The sequence below is a fragment of the Coenobita brevimanus genome, chromosome 101, assembly GCF_032717465.1.
Source record: "Coenobita brevimanus isolate Jiangsu-jjx chromosome 101, ASM3271746v2, whole genome shotgun sequence".
NCBI classification, from domain to species: domain Eukaryota; kingdom Metazoa; phylum Arthropoda; class Malacostraca; order Decapoda; family Coenobitidae; genus Coenobita; species Coenobita brevimanus.
The window spans coordinates 6,605,923-6,621,884 of record NC_137054.1 but is presented as its reverse complement, the minus strand read 5'-3'; the positions used below and the strand labels follow the sequence as shown (position 1 = coordinate 6,621,884).

Sequence of the window (15,962 nt, the reverse complement as noted above, 5' to 3'; positions counted from 1 at the left end):
AAGATAACCCTGGTGAATGAAGTGATGCAAAGTTGTAAGATGATGTGGAAACTACGTATGCTGATATGGCGAAAGTGAAGAAAGACTTAAAAGTAAGAGTCAAAGAAAAAAGCATCAGAAAGGATGTGAAAAAATAATCTAAAACAACCCAAAATTGGTAAAAGACTCAGCAGATATCAACAAATCTAGAGTAATTACTTATATTGATGAGGAAGAAATAAAAAACCAAATTTCGAGACAAAAAGGAGATGGCAAATATAATGGGTATATTGGAGGAAGTGTCTGAGAAAATCTGTGATAATGACACTGAGGAACACAAAAGGCTAGAGAATATGAGAGAAGTCAAGGCCCCTGGAAGTAACTTCCCATAGTGTGAACCCTGTGGAGGAAATACTAAGAAATGCAAACAAACTCATGGAAAAAGAGGAATTTAAAAAAGTATGGATAAAGAGATGCTTAACTCAAGAGGAATTGGGAATACTAAAGGAGAAGAGGGAGGAGGCAAAAACAAAGAATGAGGGAAGATCAGTGGACGAGAAGAGTACTTTTTTTAACAAAGTAATTAGATTGCAGGTACGAAAGTGGTACATAACCAACAGGGAATAAAAATGAGGAAGGTAGTAGACTCAAGTTATGGCAAGTATGTAAACAAGATGATTAAGCTGATGTACTCAAATGCAGTTGGAATGGCATCTAAAATATTAGAGATAAAAGACTATACTAAAGAAAAGGAACCACATATTATCTGCCTAACTGAAACAAAATTAACCCCAAAGACATCAAACGATACTCTTTACTTAGAGGAATACAGTACATGGAAAAGAGACAGAAATTTAAGAAAGGAAGGAGGAATTATAATCTTAACAAAGAGAAATCTGCAAGTCAAAGAAATAAAACTAGATATGCCCTCACAAGCAGAACTGACTGCATTGGAGATTAACACATCTGAAGGAAAATTAATTGTCAAATTTATACATGCCACCCATAACAAACACTTCGGAAAGAGGTGAATATGAAGACCTGGCAGAAAGTACAATTCAGAGTTTAAGAACATTACTACAAAGAATGGAAGAGAAATCTGAAAGAATTATATTAACTGGAAATTTCAATACAAATATAAATTGGAATACTCAAGATGTAAAAAGTCATGAAAGCTGTTGGGATCAAAAGCTTCTAGATCTTGTGCAGGAGTTTTTCCTAACATGGCATGTAATGAAAAACACCAGAAAAAGAGGACCTGATGATCCATCAGTACTAGATCTTCTATTTACTAGGCAAGAAAATGATACTGACAATATAATGTATCGCCCTCCATTCGGCAAAAACGACCATGCAGTATTAAATTGTAACTTCAGGATTGCATATGACGTTACCAGTAATAACAGTTACAAAAAGAATCTAATCTACAAAAAGGGCAACTATCATGACCTGAAGAGGGCAAATGTGGTACCAATTTATAAGGGAGGAAACAGGGAAGAACCCCTGAATTATAGACCGGTGTCCCTAACCAGCATGGTCGCAAAATTGTTCGAAAGAATTCTGAAAGATAGATGGATAAAATATCTGGAAGAGAAGAATATTTTGGCTGATAGTCAGTTTGGATTTAGAAGTGGAAGGTCATGTGTTTCCAACTTGTTGACTTTTTACTCAAGAGCGATTGACGTGCTACAGGAGAGAGATGGTTGGGTGGATTGTGTGTATTTAGATTTGGAGAAGGCCTTCGACAAGGTACCTCCTAAGAGACTAATGTGGGAACTAGAGCATATAGGAGGACTGAAGGGGAACCTCCTGGAATGGATGAGAGACTTTTTGCGAGACAGACAAATGAGGACAGTAATAAAGGATAGGATGTCTGGATGGAGGAAAGTAACAAGTGGAGTCCTACAGGGCTCAGTGTTGGCACCAGTAATGTTCCTGATTTATGTAAATGATATGGTAGATGGAGTGAACAGTTATGCAAGTCTGTTTGCTGATGATGCAAAGATCCTGAGGAAGGCAGAGGTTGAGGAGGATTGTAAAATGCTGCAGGAGGATCTGGATAGGATCCACGATTGGAGCCGGATGTGGGAAATGAAATTTAATGCAAAGAAATGTAAAATATTGGAAATGGGTAAAAGTACCAAGAGGTCATCATTGAATTATTTGATGGGTAATGAACCAATCACAAAAGCGAGAGAAGAGAAAGATTTGGGAGTGCTGGTCCAGGACAGTTTGTCACCTGAAAAACACATTAACAAGGAAGTTAGAGACATATAAACTCCTGAATAATATAAGAGTAGCCTTTCATTATATGGATAAGATGATGAAAAAATTGATAGTGGCCATGATACACCCCAGGTTAGAATATGCAGCAGTAGTGTGGTCCCCACACAAAAAGAAAGATATAAACAAGATTGAGAGAATACAAAGAACAGCAACCAAAATGATCCCCAGTCTGGCAGATCTGTTGTACAGAGAGAGGCTGGAAAAGCTGGATTTGCCTTCCTTGGAAGAAAGGAGAAAGAGAGGAGACATGATTGCAGTGTTCAGGACCATGGTGGGAGTAGATAAAATTGACAAAGAAGATCTGTTTTTATGGGATAAGAGAGCAACAAGAGGACACGGAATGAAACTGAAGAAACCAAGCTGCTTGAAAGACATCAAGAAATATAGTTTTCCTTATAGATGTACAGACCTGTGGAATAGTCTGGACAAAGAGATCGTCCAGTCTAAAAACTTAAATAAGTTTAAAGCTAAATTTGAATTACTGAGAAACAGAGACAGGACCCTATGAGCGTAGCTCATTTCCTGTATAGCACAATTAGGTAAATACACACACACACACACACACACAAAGAACAAAGCCTAAAAATAACAGAAGGATGTACAAAGCCCATATGTACAGTTTGCCTTCACCAAGAAAAAAAAAAAGTACTCCCAATCAAGGATTACAAGAACATGAAAGGAACATAATACAGTAAAACCTCACTATAACGGAATAATTGGGGCCCTAGCCATTCCGAAAAAAGTGAAATTCCAATAAAAGCGACATCCAGCCTTCCCTCAGCTAACCCGGACTTTTTCCGACATATCAAACATTATTCCGGATAGCACCAATGATTTTTAAACTGTTTTCACTATCACTGCTGTACAGTACTGTATTATACCTTCACTACAGTAATCAAATGGTATAACATACATAATAATACTACAATGTACATTAATAAACCTGTATTCTATTTACCTTATTGTGATGAACACAGTTGAAGTGGTCAGGCAGTCCGGAATACTTCTGGCTTGAAAGGACTTTTTCCGATATATAGTGTAAGAATTTAGTCTGGTAGCTCCTTGATTCGGATAAAAGCGAATTCCGGACTATTAAAGTCCATTATATCGAGGTTTTACTGTATGTGGCTTCAGCACAAAATCATCCCATCCTCAATTTTATGTTGCACCAAACCCACCAAAAAGAAGCAAAAAATACACAACCTCACTGCACTGCACAGAGGCCTCTAACACATCCCACCTCCTCCACTAAACACTTCACTACATAAAAACACTGACACCACAGTCATCATAAAATCTTTCACACATCCCTCCTCCTCCACTCAATATTTTATGACACAATATACTGGTACACAGTCATCATAAACTCTTTCATCCAAATGGCATCCTCCATGAACCCCAACACATTCATCTCATAGAAACTGCATTTCTTATGGAGGTATGAGTTCCCTTACCCATGCTATGAAGTGGCAATCACTCTTTTCTGCCTCTCTACCGACAGGAATACAACTCACATACAATCCACTCTGATTCCACTGTAATGCAGTCCCTCACATCACAACACACTGTGCTCAACACCTGCACCTCACCTACGTAACATGGACAAACCTTCACCATGGTCTCAACATAAGATATCTCAAAGAGTTTAAATTAAGCTGCCAGATTCCTGTAATCCACCGGATTCACATCCAGATAAACCTGCAGTCACAGCAACTACAAGCCAATGATCTGTTATCTAAATGAACTAAAGTTTTAGCCCAGGCTTGGGCTAGGAAGTTTGAATACAGTATTTGGATTTTGTTAAAAAAAAAGCTTCACTGGTATCACACCAGACCCACTGATATACCATAAAAACACCAACATTAATACCACTGCACCAGTCACGACTGTGACAGCCCTTGCATGTATTTAATACATGTGGGTATTACAGTAGTGCCAAAGTGGTAACATGTTAAGGTAGTGACATATAGGAACATAATTGGGTCTTATGGTACTGTATGGACCGTCAATTCTATTCCTGCAGCTGGACACAGACATCCTTTAGAACTTACTTTCACATCCCATGATTGTAACCTGAGCAAATGCGTTGGCACACTGGTCACATCGGCGGCCAATGACCCCTGGTCGACAGCGACACTGACCAGTGACTGGGTCACATGAGCCTCCAAATGACCCGATCAAATAACAATCACAGTCATAGCAGGCATCAGAAGCATCAGGCTGGTAGTGGTTTTCCTGGTGGATAGGAGCCAATCATTTTACTCATTTATATTAATCACTCACTACAACACATATACTGTACACTGAAAATAAGGAACATAAAGACCTACAATTCCTTCAAGTAATCACTGGCTGTACCTTAGAAACCATGTATTGGTACATAAACAGTATAAACTGTATTTCTGATGCTTCAAACTTAGTGATAAAATGCAGAACATGATGACCCTATGTAAATGCAACATGATAACAGCCAATTCATAGTCATTCCTTTCACACTTTAGGGATCTATATGTTATAGACTATATTATTAACAGCAAATCTGAGATGAGTAATTGACATAATGATCAAAACTTACCTCACAGCGACACTCTCCAGTGGTCTTGTTACAATCTCCATCATAACCTTTGTCAACATCACAGTGGCAAGGGCCACACACTGGGTATCCCCACCAGTTGGTTGGGCATGGCTGGTCCAGCACCACCTCACAGTATTCCCCTGCACCAAATATATATCATCATCATCAGCCGTTTGAGTATCCACTGCAGGACCGGCCTATCCCGACCGAAGTCGGGACGATACAGTCAATGTAACTCTACCAAGTGGATTAGGCTGTCTGGTAGAGATTGTATGTAGGGTCAGAAATGCTTGTAAGTGTAATTGTAGTGTTGGAGTGGCTTTGGATGTGTGTGTAGTCTGTGAACCAAGTGTAATCAGCCCACGCAAGCCAACTGGGTGCAAGCATACTTTACAGTAAGCGACACTGGTTCAACCACAGCACCCCTTGTGTCCGCCAATGCAGTATGTGGCCGGGTGAAAACTCCCAAAGGTTATTACCCTGGCGGGGCGCGAACCTTGGTCCACCCATGTACAAAATGCACACTCTACCACTGTACCACAGAGTATATATATATATATATATATATCATACATTCATGTTGGTATGTTCTTACAAAACACTAACATATTTAAAACCCAATACTGTACCCATAATCACTATATTGTACAAGCATTATGAGAGGACAGAATGGCATGGAGGCAATCTGTTTATGGCCACCCTTCCATGATTATGCATCTGGCTAGAGATATGGATAGACAGGCAGATTATGATAGTACAGTACAGTATGCACCATTATTGATCTATCCATACATCATTAAATTGTTCTTTTCCTCATCCATAGTACAGAACACTGAAGCTACGCTACTCAGTTGCGACATTTAAGATGATAATGACCAGTCTCACTTGTGCCCATGAGTGGCATTATGTGAACAATACACTCCAACTACCTCTTGGATATACACCCTAAAAGGCACAATCTAACCAAACCACAAGTCATCATTTGGTTATATGATTATCACCCACCACAGTAAATAGATTCCTGCATTACAGAAACTATTTGGCTTGTCACTCAAAGGTAGCACAATGCTGGATGAATAAATTGTGGGTGTCCCCACTGTTACTGGTAAAAGCACTTAAAATAATTCTGTAACACCATATATCTACTGTAAAAATATTTCCAAGTTTCTTACCTATCAAGGGTGGATATTATATAATCACAGTTTATTCAAAATGCAAACTAATGCAGTATTCTGTATCTCCAGTTAACTATAATTCACACATCCAGCAACTTAAAACAGCCAGGAGATTCAGAAAGAATATTAAAAATATTACCCTACTATTTAAAGAATAATTTAAAAAATAATTAAAAAATGGACTTCACATGACTCCATGCAAGACTGCTACGCCAGGTAGATGTGTTTCTCCCCAAACATTCTTATGTGTTTCACCCCAAACATTCTTGTTTGAGTGTATCTTGATCAAGGGATTGTATCAAACAAGGCTCTTAACCAATCTCAAGGAAAAGCAGATCTCCATGGCAGTTTACAACTATAAAAATTTATTTGTTTTTGGTTTGGGTGAGAAGAGTATGGTAGTTGTATGAAAGATGACAGAAGTACAGTACAGCCAAGCAGTCTCATACACCACTGAAAGTCAAAGAGGTCTGCAAATGTGACACAACAGTCCCGCACCTACCACACCACATGCAATGATGTGAAAGCAACTTCGCTTGAATGTTACTGTGCCAATGAAACAGACAAATGCATCTCATAAACAGCTGACAGTTCCACGACTGATTCCAAGAAACTGAAAGGGACGTTGTTAACAATGTTATTATATACCTGGTAATCTCAAACAGCAGTTTGAGATTTATAAGAGACTTAAAAGGAGTGATTATAACATAGGTTCACAGAACTTTAAGAAATGTCTATAATCAATTCTGAGATTCATATCAAATGCAAGTGCTGGACTGTTGATGCCTGAAAACTGTAAGAGACCTGAAACTAGTGAACATACAAAGGGATCACGTGGAATTTTAAGAATGGTTTTAATTACTGTAATTCTAAGTATAATATTGAGCACTAGTTTACTTCAAACAATACAGATACTGGATAGGATAGCTGCACAAATTTCACATTACAATTATGAAACTCATTACAGTATATAGTATTGTAGTACAACCTTGTCTCAGGAGTGGAGTACTGCTACTGTACTTATAGCATGGTCACCATTGCCTACTGATTCCATGGTGTCACAAAAGTGCCACAACACCTTCACTACAACTTCAACTCAATAATGTAGAGCATAGAGTACTGTACATTGCACTTCAAACTGTATAATAAAAACTGTCAATATACCCAAGAAAGTCCAAAATGGCATCCACATAGCAACAGCACACTAAAATACTTCTGCAAATTACCTTGATAATTAATGAACATACAAGAATGCCCCACTTGGACTGTTGGTCTTCCACATGCACAGTTTAAATCCTCAAGAGTTGACAAGAGTTTTTTTTTTTTAATCATGTAATACCATCAATGGAAGTAAGCTGGTTTTATACCCTTAAGAGTACTTGACTGCAGTAGCCTAGCCTTGGGGTCCAACTTCAAAGCGGGTACTATGGAGCTATCTGTTATAGTTTTATTTATTGCTGCTTTTTTATTTTTTTACCTGCCAAGGATAGATGATGCTTGTGCTCAATTATTGGCAACGCATTCTATATTTTAATTAACGATTAGGAAAAAAAACTTTTGAGAGTATGCCGTTATAAGAGAAACCTGTACAGCAATGCAATTAACATAATCCAGACATAATTTTTAACAACTGTTAGTCAGATGAAGAGGATGATTCTGCCTCTTACTTATTCTGCAAATAATCTGGTATGCTAGACTAGTTTAAGTGTCGAGAGAAGTTAGCTTGTACAGTAAATGACCAGTATCATACTTTTCTGGGATAACTGGCATAGGTTTTTTGTGACTAGCAGAATCCCTGTTAAGCAACAATTTGGGTGTGTTCAAGCTGCTGGTTAAATAAAAATGTCAGTTTACTCACCTGGGTGGCTACCCCTCAATTACAAGTCATGTCAGGAATGGCAATGCCGCAAATGTGGGGCAGCTTGAACCTGCTAGCAAGTCAGTCCTCAAATATCAGATAATCTAATACACTATAGCAGTAGCCGTGTGTCTGTGTGTGTGTGTGTATTTTGGGCAGCTGAAACTACACATTCAAATTGCATCAAAATTGGCACAAAAATTGCAAAAAAATCGCTGATGTGAAAAAACTTGGTTCCATCACGATTGAAAAACTTTTACTATATTTAATGAGCGATCACATTTTGACCAAAAAACGCCGCTCCCAAAGCCCGGCATAGGATCTCCGTAGAACTTTTTTCCTAGGGGTAGAACTAAAATAAACTAGCAGTAGCTGCGTGTCTGTGTGTGTACTTCGGACTTGTGTTCGGACAACTTGGGTTCCACTCCCGAAGCTGCAAATAACATGATCAATTGGTTAGCTGCAAAAAATCCAAGTGACAACATTACACTAGAACAGCACATAAACGTGAAAGCCCCACGCAGGAGCAAGTACAAGGGGCCCGAAGGGCCCACGAGCACTTGTGTGTACTGAGAAAATAGTAAACAGAATGAAAGGGGATGAGTTGTGTGCTATTTGCAGAGAATTGGAATTACTCGAAATGATCGGATCTTGAATTTGGCTCTCTATTGTATTTTGTTTTTCTCTTGGAGGGAACTGTTATTGCGGGCTCATGGCCTTTGGTTCCTTCTTCCTCGCAAAAAAAAAAAAAATAAAAAAAAAAATAAAAATAAAAATAAAAAAAAACTTTGTGTACAAAATGAGATGTATCTGGTTGGTGGGGGCACTCACTATCCACTCACTTGATGTAGTGCTGCTCTCAGGTACCTCCCCTTTCCTACCTTCTTTCCATCCTTCCCCTTCTGTCTTTCTTTCCTTAATTCTTTCCTCTTCCTTCTGTCTCTGGGTGACTCTACACTACGCGACAAGCCAAATGGTTTCTTGTACACCAGGAAACCATTTACTACTCATTTCCTGTCGTATATCGTGCATTAAAAAAAAAAAAAGAAAAAAAAAAGAAGAAAAAAAAAAAAGCCCTCAAAGTATGTCCTGCGTGTTATACAACGAAGCTACCTATCTCAATAGGGAAGGAATAGGCCACAGTCGAACCCAGAAGTGGCTATGTCTACCTGAAACTGATGAAGGAGTACCTCTGTATTGTTTTTTATCCTCCATAGTCTCATAACTGTGTTTACACCAGGCCTGTACTATTATGTTACCATACAGTGAACAATTCTTCAATCTTTATCAAAGTACTGTAAGGGCACCAACACTTTTGCTTTTCACGTGACCAACGACACTCTGAATGGTTTGTTTACTGCCAATGTTTGTTTACTGCCAACTCTATGGACAGTGTTGCAAAACAGTACACTTCAAAAGCACTACGTCCAACTTTAAACTTGCTAAACTACTGCTTTACAATGGTACACCCATATCAGTCAGGTAATTCATCTCCTAAACGGATTTGTCTGCTAAACTTAATATCGTAAATAATGATGTTACATGAGTATCTGTAAAGAAGTAGCATTTTCCCTTGTTTTTAAGCAAAGAGAATGGCAAACTATGACGTCAAAGTTACAACGGAACTTTCGCCAGCCTTAGTAACACTGCAGTTTGGAAGCTGGCATGTCAGGCCAAAATAAATGCCATATGGCAGTTGTTTCGAGTGGTTTGACGTAATTTCTTTGGGATTTCAGATTCACTAAAGATATAGCCTGAAATGATACAGGTACCAGTACATCTGAAACTAGAGTGCTATTGTTTGTAAAGAAATAAAGTCGTTAAGAGCAGCACAGCAAGTATCCAACGAAACATCGTGGTAAGGTAGGTGGAAGTCCTGCAACCTCATATTCTTGTTAGGCTAGGCCTAGACCTAGGTGTTTTCCAAATTTTCCCTTGAAAACTAGGGTGTGTGTTATGTGCCAGAGCGCACTATACACCAGAAAATATGATACTAGGTTGGGTGGTAACCATATAACCAAATTATGGTGCCTGGTGGTTTATGGGCAATTAAGATGCTCCAATTGGATTGAGCTGGTGCAGGTTTATATCAGAAGGGTGGTTGGGGTTTATTGCTCACATAATGCCGCTCAGGGATGAGTGAGGTTGGTCACCCACATCTTAAATGTCAGGACCAATCTGCTAAGCCCCGGGCTCCTATGCTCCTCATGGGGCAACACTGGATTAAATGATAAATGTATGAATGAATGACATATAATAAGATGTACAGTGCAACCTCATTATGCAACACCTCATTCTGTGATAAACTGTTACAATGATAATTCAGAAGTTATACCCTGTCTTGGTACACGCTAAAAAATTAAGTGGAATTTTGCTACAACAATATTTTCAATGGATGCCTCCAAGAATCTCATGGGGACAGTGATGCATGCAAGCTGACAGTCAGCTGTCAGAGACAAGCTGGCTGCTTGAGCTGACATACACAGAAACCTTGTTTCAGGTATGCATAAGCAGCAACCTTCACGCCAGCCCTTTGGTTCTTGCTCGACCATTTGCTTATGTGTCCTGCAGCTGTGAACATCTTACATGCACTCACTGAGTTACATGATTTTCCCACTTGCTTCAGACCCTCACAGAACTAATGCTGACAACTGATAAAGCAAATACGATACAAATAGTACTGCATATAATACTAAGAGAGAACTTTTGTGTAAGAAAAAGGCAGAACTCTGTGAACTTTGAAATCATGTTTAGTGCTACCCCCAGTGGAAAACATGGTGCAACTCAAGCTGCTAAGACTAAGGCTAAAGGGACAAGGGTAGCCTTTCCCATGAGGTTCAACTGAATGTTAGTGCATGCCACAAGGAAGGAGAGGGACCAAGTAGGATTGCTGACACCCTAAAGCTGCCCCAGTTCACAGTCTCGACAGTCATTAAGAAATCTGAGGCAATACTTTTGGCATTGCAGAATGTGGCTTCCCTCATGGCAAAACAGCTAACAAGACCATGGGAGCCATTATTGGAGAAAACGGAGTGGCTGCTGGCACTGTGAGTTAATGACCTAAACAGAGCAAGGCAGACTCTTCACCGCTCCTTCATTTGCATGAAGGCTCTCGATACAGATATACCTCGATATACGATATCCCTAGATGCGGAACCCCCGCTTAATGATGGGGGTAGAAATACCACCATAACCTGCCTAATGCTGGCCAAATACTAGGTTTTATGATGTTTTTTTTTTTTTACTGATTTTTATGATATTTTAGATTAAAATAGTGTGTTAAGGCTGATTTATAAACTGTTTTTAGAGTTAGATTGATGTGTTTTAGCCATAGGTGGGGTGAACATTGTCATTTTGGAGTACAGTTTACTAAGCTTGATTTTTTCCAGACTTAAATTTGACAATATTCAGATTTTATTTGTTGGTTTTAGTGAGTTATTTACAGGTGTTAGGTTTAGGTTAGCTTCTTTTACAGCTGTTAGGCCATTTAGACTGGCTTTAAACTTGTTTTTGGTCTCATTTGGGTGGGTTTTGGACTTGGCTGAGGGGGAAATCCAAGGCTGAAAAATGCATCCAATTACATGTTAAATCTACCCCGATATACGATACCTTGCCTAACGATGGGTTCTTACTTAACCAATTGCATCGTCAAACTGGGGTATACCTGTATCTGCAAAGACCTAGAGGAGAAGGAAGGTATAGAGGCTGAGAGGGAGTTCAAGGCTAGCACAGGCTGGTTTGAAGGTTTCAGGGCCCAGGCAGGCCTTAAACACATGACAATGTATGGAGAGACGGCAAGTGCAGATCATGTGGTGGCGGAGGCCTTTCCAGCGCAGCTCAAGGCCATTATCGAGGAAGGGGGTTACTCTCCAAAACATGTGCTTAATTTTGATAAGACCAGCCTGTTTTGGAAATGGATCTCGAGGAAAACCTTCATAAGCCAGGAAGAATGGCATGCACCCGGCTTCAAGGCCATAAAGGACCATCGCATCCTCCTCCTTGGTGTCAATGCAGAGGGACCTTATCCTCTTTGCCATGATGACGCTTATACGTTGTCATAACCCTCCAGAGTGCACATACTCTGATGCCCCTAGGTCGTCATATATCAATGCAACCGAAGAAAACAGCAGAGAGGTTCATTTACTGTGCTAGGGCCATTCATACTGGCTAGTAAATGTTACTGAGGATAAATAAGCTCCACCCTCCTTTTTTTTTTCTGCCACTCCCAATATATATGGGAGGTCATGTGATTGCTGACATGTTGATAGTAACACTGCATACTGCCATGATCAGTCTTGGCTGTGAATCATAGGAGAATGTTTTGTTGCTCTCTTCACAGTGAATTATGGCTGAATCACAGACTATTCTCGATGACTCATGCGGTTCCTCAAGTGATGAGGAGTATCAGCTGTCGGTGCAAGACTCAGATATCGATGACTCATCCAGTGAAGAACTAGAGAGTGATGAATTTGATGATACTGAAGAGAATGAAGTCAATGGTAGCTGGTGCCTGATAAGCAACATATTTGGTGACACATGTCCCGACCATGTGCCTAAATTTATCAGTGATTATTTTGGACTGAACCCAGCAATTGGTGAATCTGAAATTGTGACACTTTTGGACTCTTTCAAACTAATTTTTGATGCTGATGTGGTGAGGAAAATATGTGAGAGGACAAATCAGAATGCAGATAAATTTTTCAGTGAACAACCACAGAAAGAGGGTAAAGTATAGCATTATTTGGCATCCAGTTTCAGAAAGTGATATGTGCACTTTTATCAGTCTTTTGTTAGCCATGGGAATAACGAAACTGTCCCGCATTTACATGTACTGCAACAAAAGTATGTTGTATGGTGGCCCACCAGTGTTCTGTCCTAAAGTGATGGGTAGAGACCAGTTTGTCAGCATGATGAAATTCCTATGTTTTTGCCACCGTCAGTGGCACAGCCACGATACGCCACAGCCTGAGTCAAGCAGAGGCCAGAAGGCCAAGAAAACATTGGCTTAGATGTGAGTTCAGAAGCAACATTTCTAATAAGTAAGTACATTGAATTAACTTGTATTCAAATATCTTTCGCTGCACTGTATTATTCATGATAAACCTACTCAAAAATAACTTTCATTTTATATTATTTTTATTACAGACATAAGCAGTGGCAGATTCAGTCTTACAGACATACACACATATGCCTATACTGTACTCACATACACACATAAAAACAAATATATGAAACACCATAGCTATTTTCCCTGGAAAAGTAGTGTGGCGGAATGAGCAGGGGAAGCCTCATGCTGGGTACTGTGTGAGATTAGTCACCCTCATGGCAATGGGGCTATGCTGAAGTCACCCCTTGTTTATTGCTGGGAGAACCCCCAAGCACTGGCAAGGTTCGTAATGGAGAACCTTGGGGTTATTTGGAGACACAATCTCAGGATCTGGCTAACGTCTGCACTCTGCAGGTCTTACATGGCAGGATACCTGTCCCCCTACCTGCGTGACTATGCCAGCAAAAACAATCTCGCATACTGTTTCCTGTTCATGACTGAAAGTGCACTAAGCCACCCAGAATGCACGGAGGACTGGGTTGACAATATCAGCGAGGTGAATCTGCCCCCCCAGCATGGCATCACTGCTGTTGCCCACAGAACAGGGGTTTATTACAGCAATCATGGCATATTACCTTGGTGCACCATGAAGGAGATGGTGAAAGTGAGTGATGCAGGGGCATGTGACGCAGTGTGGCACTTCTGGAAAAAATGTAACATAAAGCACACCACTGACAACATCAAAGAGGCATGGAAGATGGTGCAGCAAAGCACGCTGAATGCCGTGTGGCATAAGGTGTGGCCTGAGTGTGTGCACTCCTTCAGGGGGTTCCTGGCAGTTGAATGCATCCAAAAAGATATCCTCGACCTCTAGTACGAGGCTGGCTTCGAATATGTGGATGAGGATGATGTGCAAGACGTCCTGGACAGCCAAACCAAGCAGCTGTCAACAGAGGAGCTCACTGAGCTCAGAGAATAAATGGCAGAGACACAGGAGGGCAGCAAGGATGGACACATTTGTGTTCTGGACATAAACGCTTTGAAAGAGTTCCTTGCAATTATGGAAAGAGCATAACCTTCATCAAGGACATGGACCCAAATCAGGTGAGGGGTGACACAACAAGGCATGAAACTGAGCAACACATGAGGGAGTACAAGGAGCTGCTGTTATCTAAGAAAATGGCAGTTTGCCAGACCACCATCACCTCCTTCCCTTCCAAGAGCACTTAGGAAGAGCCATTGCCATTACCAAGTGGTCTTCATATGGAACGTTCTGCATCACCTGCCTCTGTCATGTCTCTCTCATCTTCATCGTCACAGGACACACCCATATGCCACTCCGCCACACCATTACACTCTCCCTCACCAACACCCCTAAGCTCTCCCTCACCCACACCGCTCTGCTCTCCCTCAGCCTCACTGCATCACTTGTTCCTGATATCACCACACCACTCTCCTCATCATTCTTCACCTTCTGAGGACCTGGAATTATCATCCAGGCCCTCCAGCTGTACCTTAGTCTCAGAAGGGAACCTTGGTGATGACACAGAAGAGCACAAGACAAGGTTCAGGTGGGTGGCTGAGTTTTTTTTTTTTTTTTTTTCTGGCAATTTTACGCTTCTCAGTTGAAGTCACCCTCCCTAACCCCGCTGAACCCATGTTATATCGACCTCATTATGCAATAATGCAGTGTTCAATAGGTCTTCACTTGATGCAACCCCATTGCATAATGAGGCTGCACTGTATGAGGTTTGTCCAAAAAGGAACCATCATCATCCGAACCTCCTTTCCCACCCTTGGGCAAGATGAGTAGCAATGTCCAGGCGGCCCAATTTTGCCCACTCCAATGGGCCATGCTTCCATTCACTCGTCATGCAAGCCCCACGAATCCTGGCTCTATCTGATATGTCAAAAACTTTCCCCACATTATATAGCCTCACATAAATGTATCCGACAGAGTCAATCTGAACGCTGTCGCGTTAAAAGAGGTGCAAAATCCCTGATCATGTACTTCTTCTCACAACATTCATCCAGCCAGCTCAATCTCTTGTCAGTACAGTACACTGGCCTCATCGACTTCCATACCTCTCATCCTCACACACTCATCCACCATATCCCTCCATCTTCTCCTCTGCCTACTTCACCTCCTCCCACCTTCAACTTTGCTCAGATATACCTTTTTCACCACTCTATTATTATCCATTCTCTCCACATGATCATACCATCCCATTCTTCGATTCTGGTGTCCACAGACTTCCTCACTCCACATCTTTCATGAATCACAATATTTCATATCCTATCTACTCTCTGTAATCCACATACATTCCTCAGCAGTCCCATCTCCACTGCTCTTACTCTTGACTTCTCATTTTCATGCCAAACCATAGCCTCCCATCCATTTCTTGAAACTGGCACTAGCACTCCTTCATGTAACTCTCTTGCTGCTGCAACACTCAAGCCTCTGTTTCTTATCAAGGCCTTCATAGCACCAGCTACCTTCCTTCCGTGTCATTCTACTTTCCACTCCTTTTGCACATTCTCCTCTCTTTTCTATCACTGTACCCAGGTATCTGAACTCACTCACCAATTCCAGACTCTGCATTCACTGTAACATCACACTGAGAGCCACCTCCTCTCTCGTTTACCATCACTTGACTCTTTTCTACATTTACTCTCAGGGCACAACACTCACAGATATCAGCAAAACTCTGCACTAGTCTGTCAAGCTCTTGTCTGGTATTTGCAAGTTGCACTGCATTATTAGCATACAGCATTTTTGAGATATATCATCCATTACCTTTCATTACCAACGCCATCACTCTTCCAATTACTTGTGTTTTCACTTCTCTTATCATCCCATCCACATATATATTGAACAACCATGGGGACATCACACAACCTTGTCACATACCCACAATGATCATGAACCATTCACTTAGATGCCCATTTACCCTTACACACGCCTCACTACCATCATAAAAACTCTTGACGGCACCTAGCAGCTTAGCATCTACACCGTACATGCGCAAAACCTTCTACAAT

General features: G+C 40.7%; 1 protein-coding gene across 1 annotated transcript in view; it reads right to left on the bottom strand.

Moving 5' to 3' along the window:
- LOC145414905 (protocadherin-like wing polarity protein stan) overlaps positions 1 to 15,962 on the bottom strand; it is a 110,507-nt gene that overhangs the window by 65,047 nt on the left and 29,498 nt on the right. Inside the window, exons 13-14 of the mRNA XM_080284320.1 lie at positions 4,841 to 4,980; positions 4,317 to 4,500 (exon numbers count right to left, since the gene is read on the bottom strand). Coding sequence (XP_080140446.1) covers positions 4,317 to 4,500; positions 4,841 to 4,980 — 324 coding nt within the window. The remainder of the gene's footprint in view (positions 1 to 4,316; positions 4,501 to 4,840; positions 4,981 to 15,962) is intronic.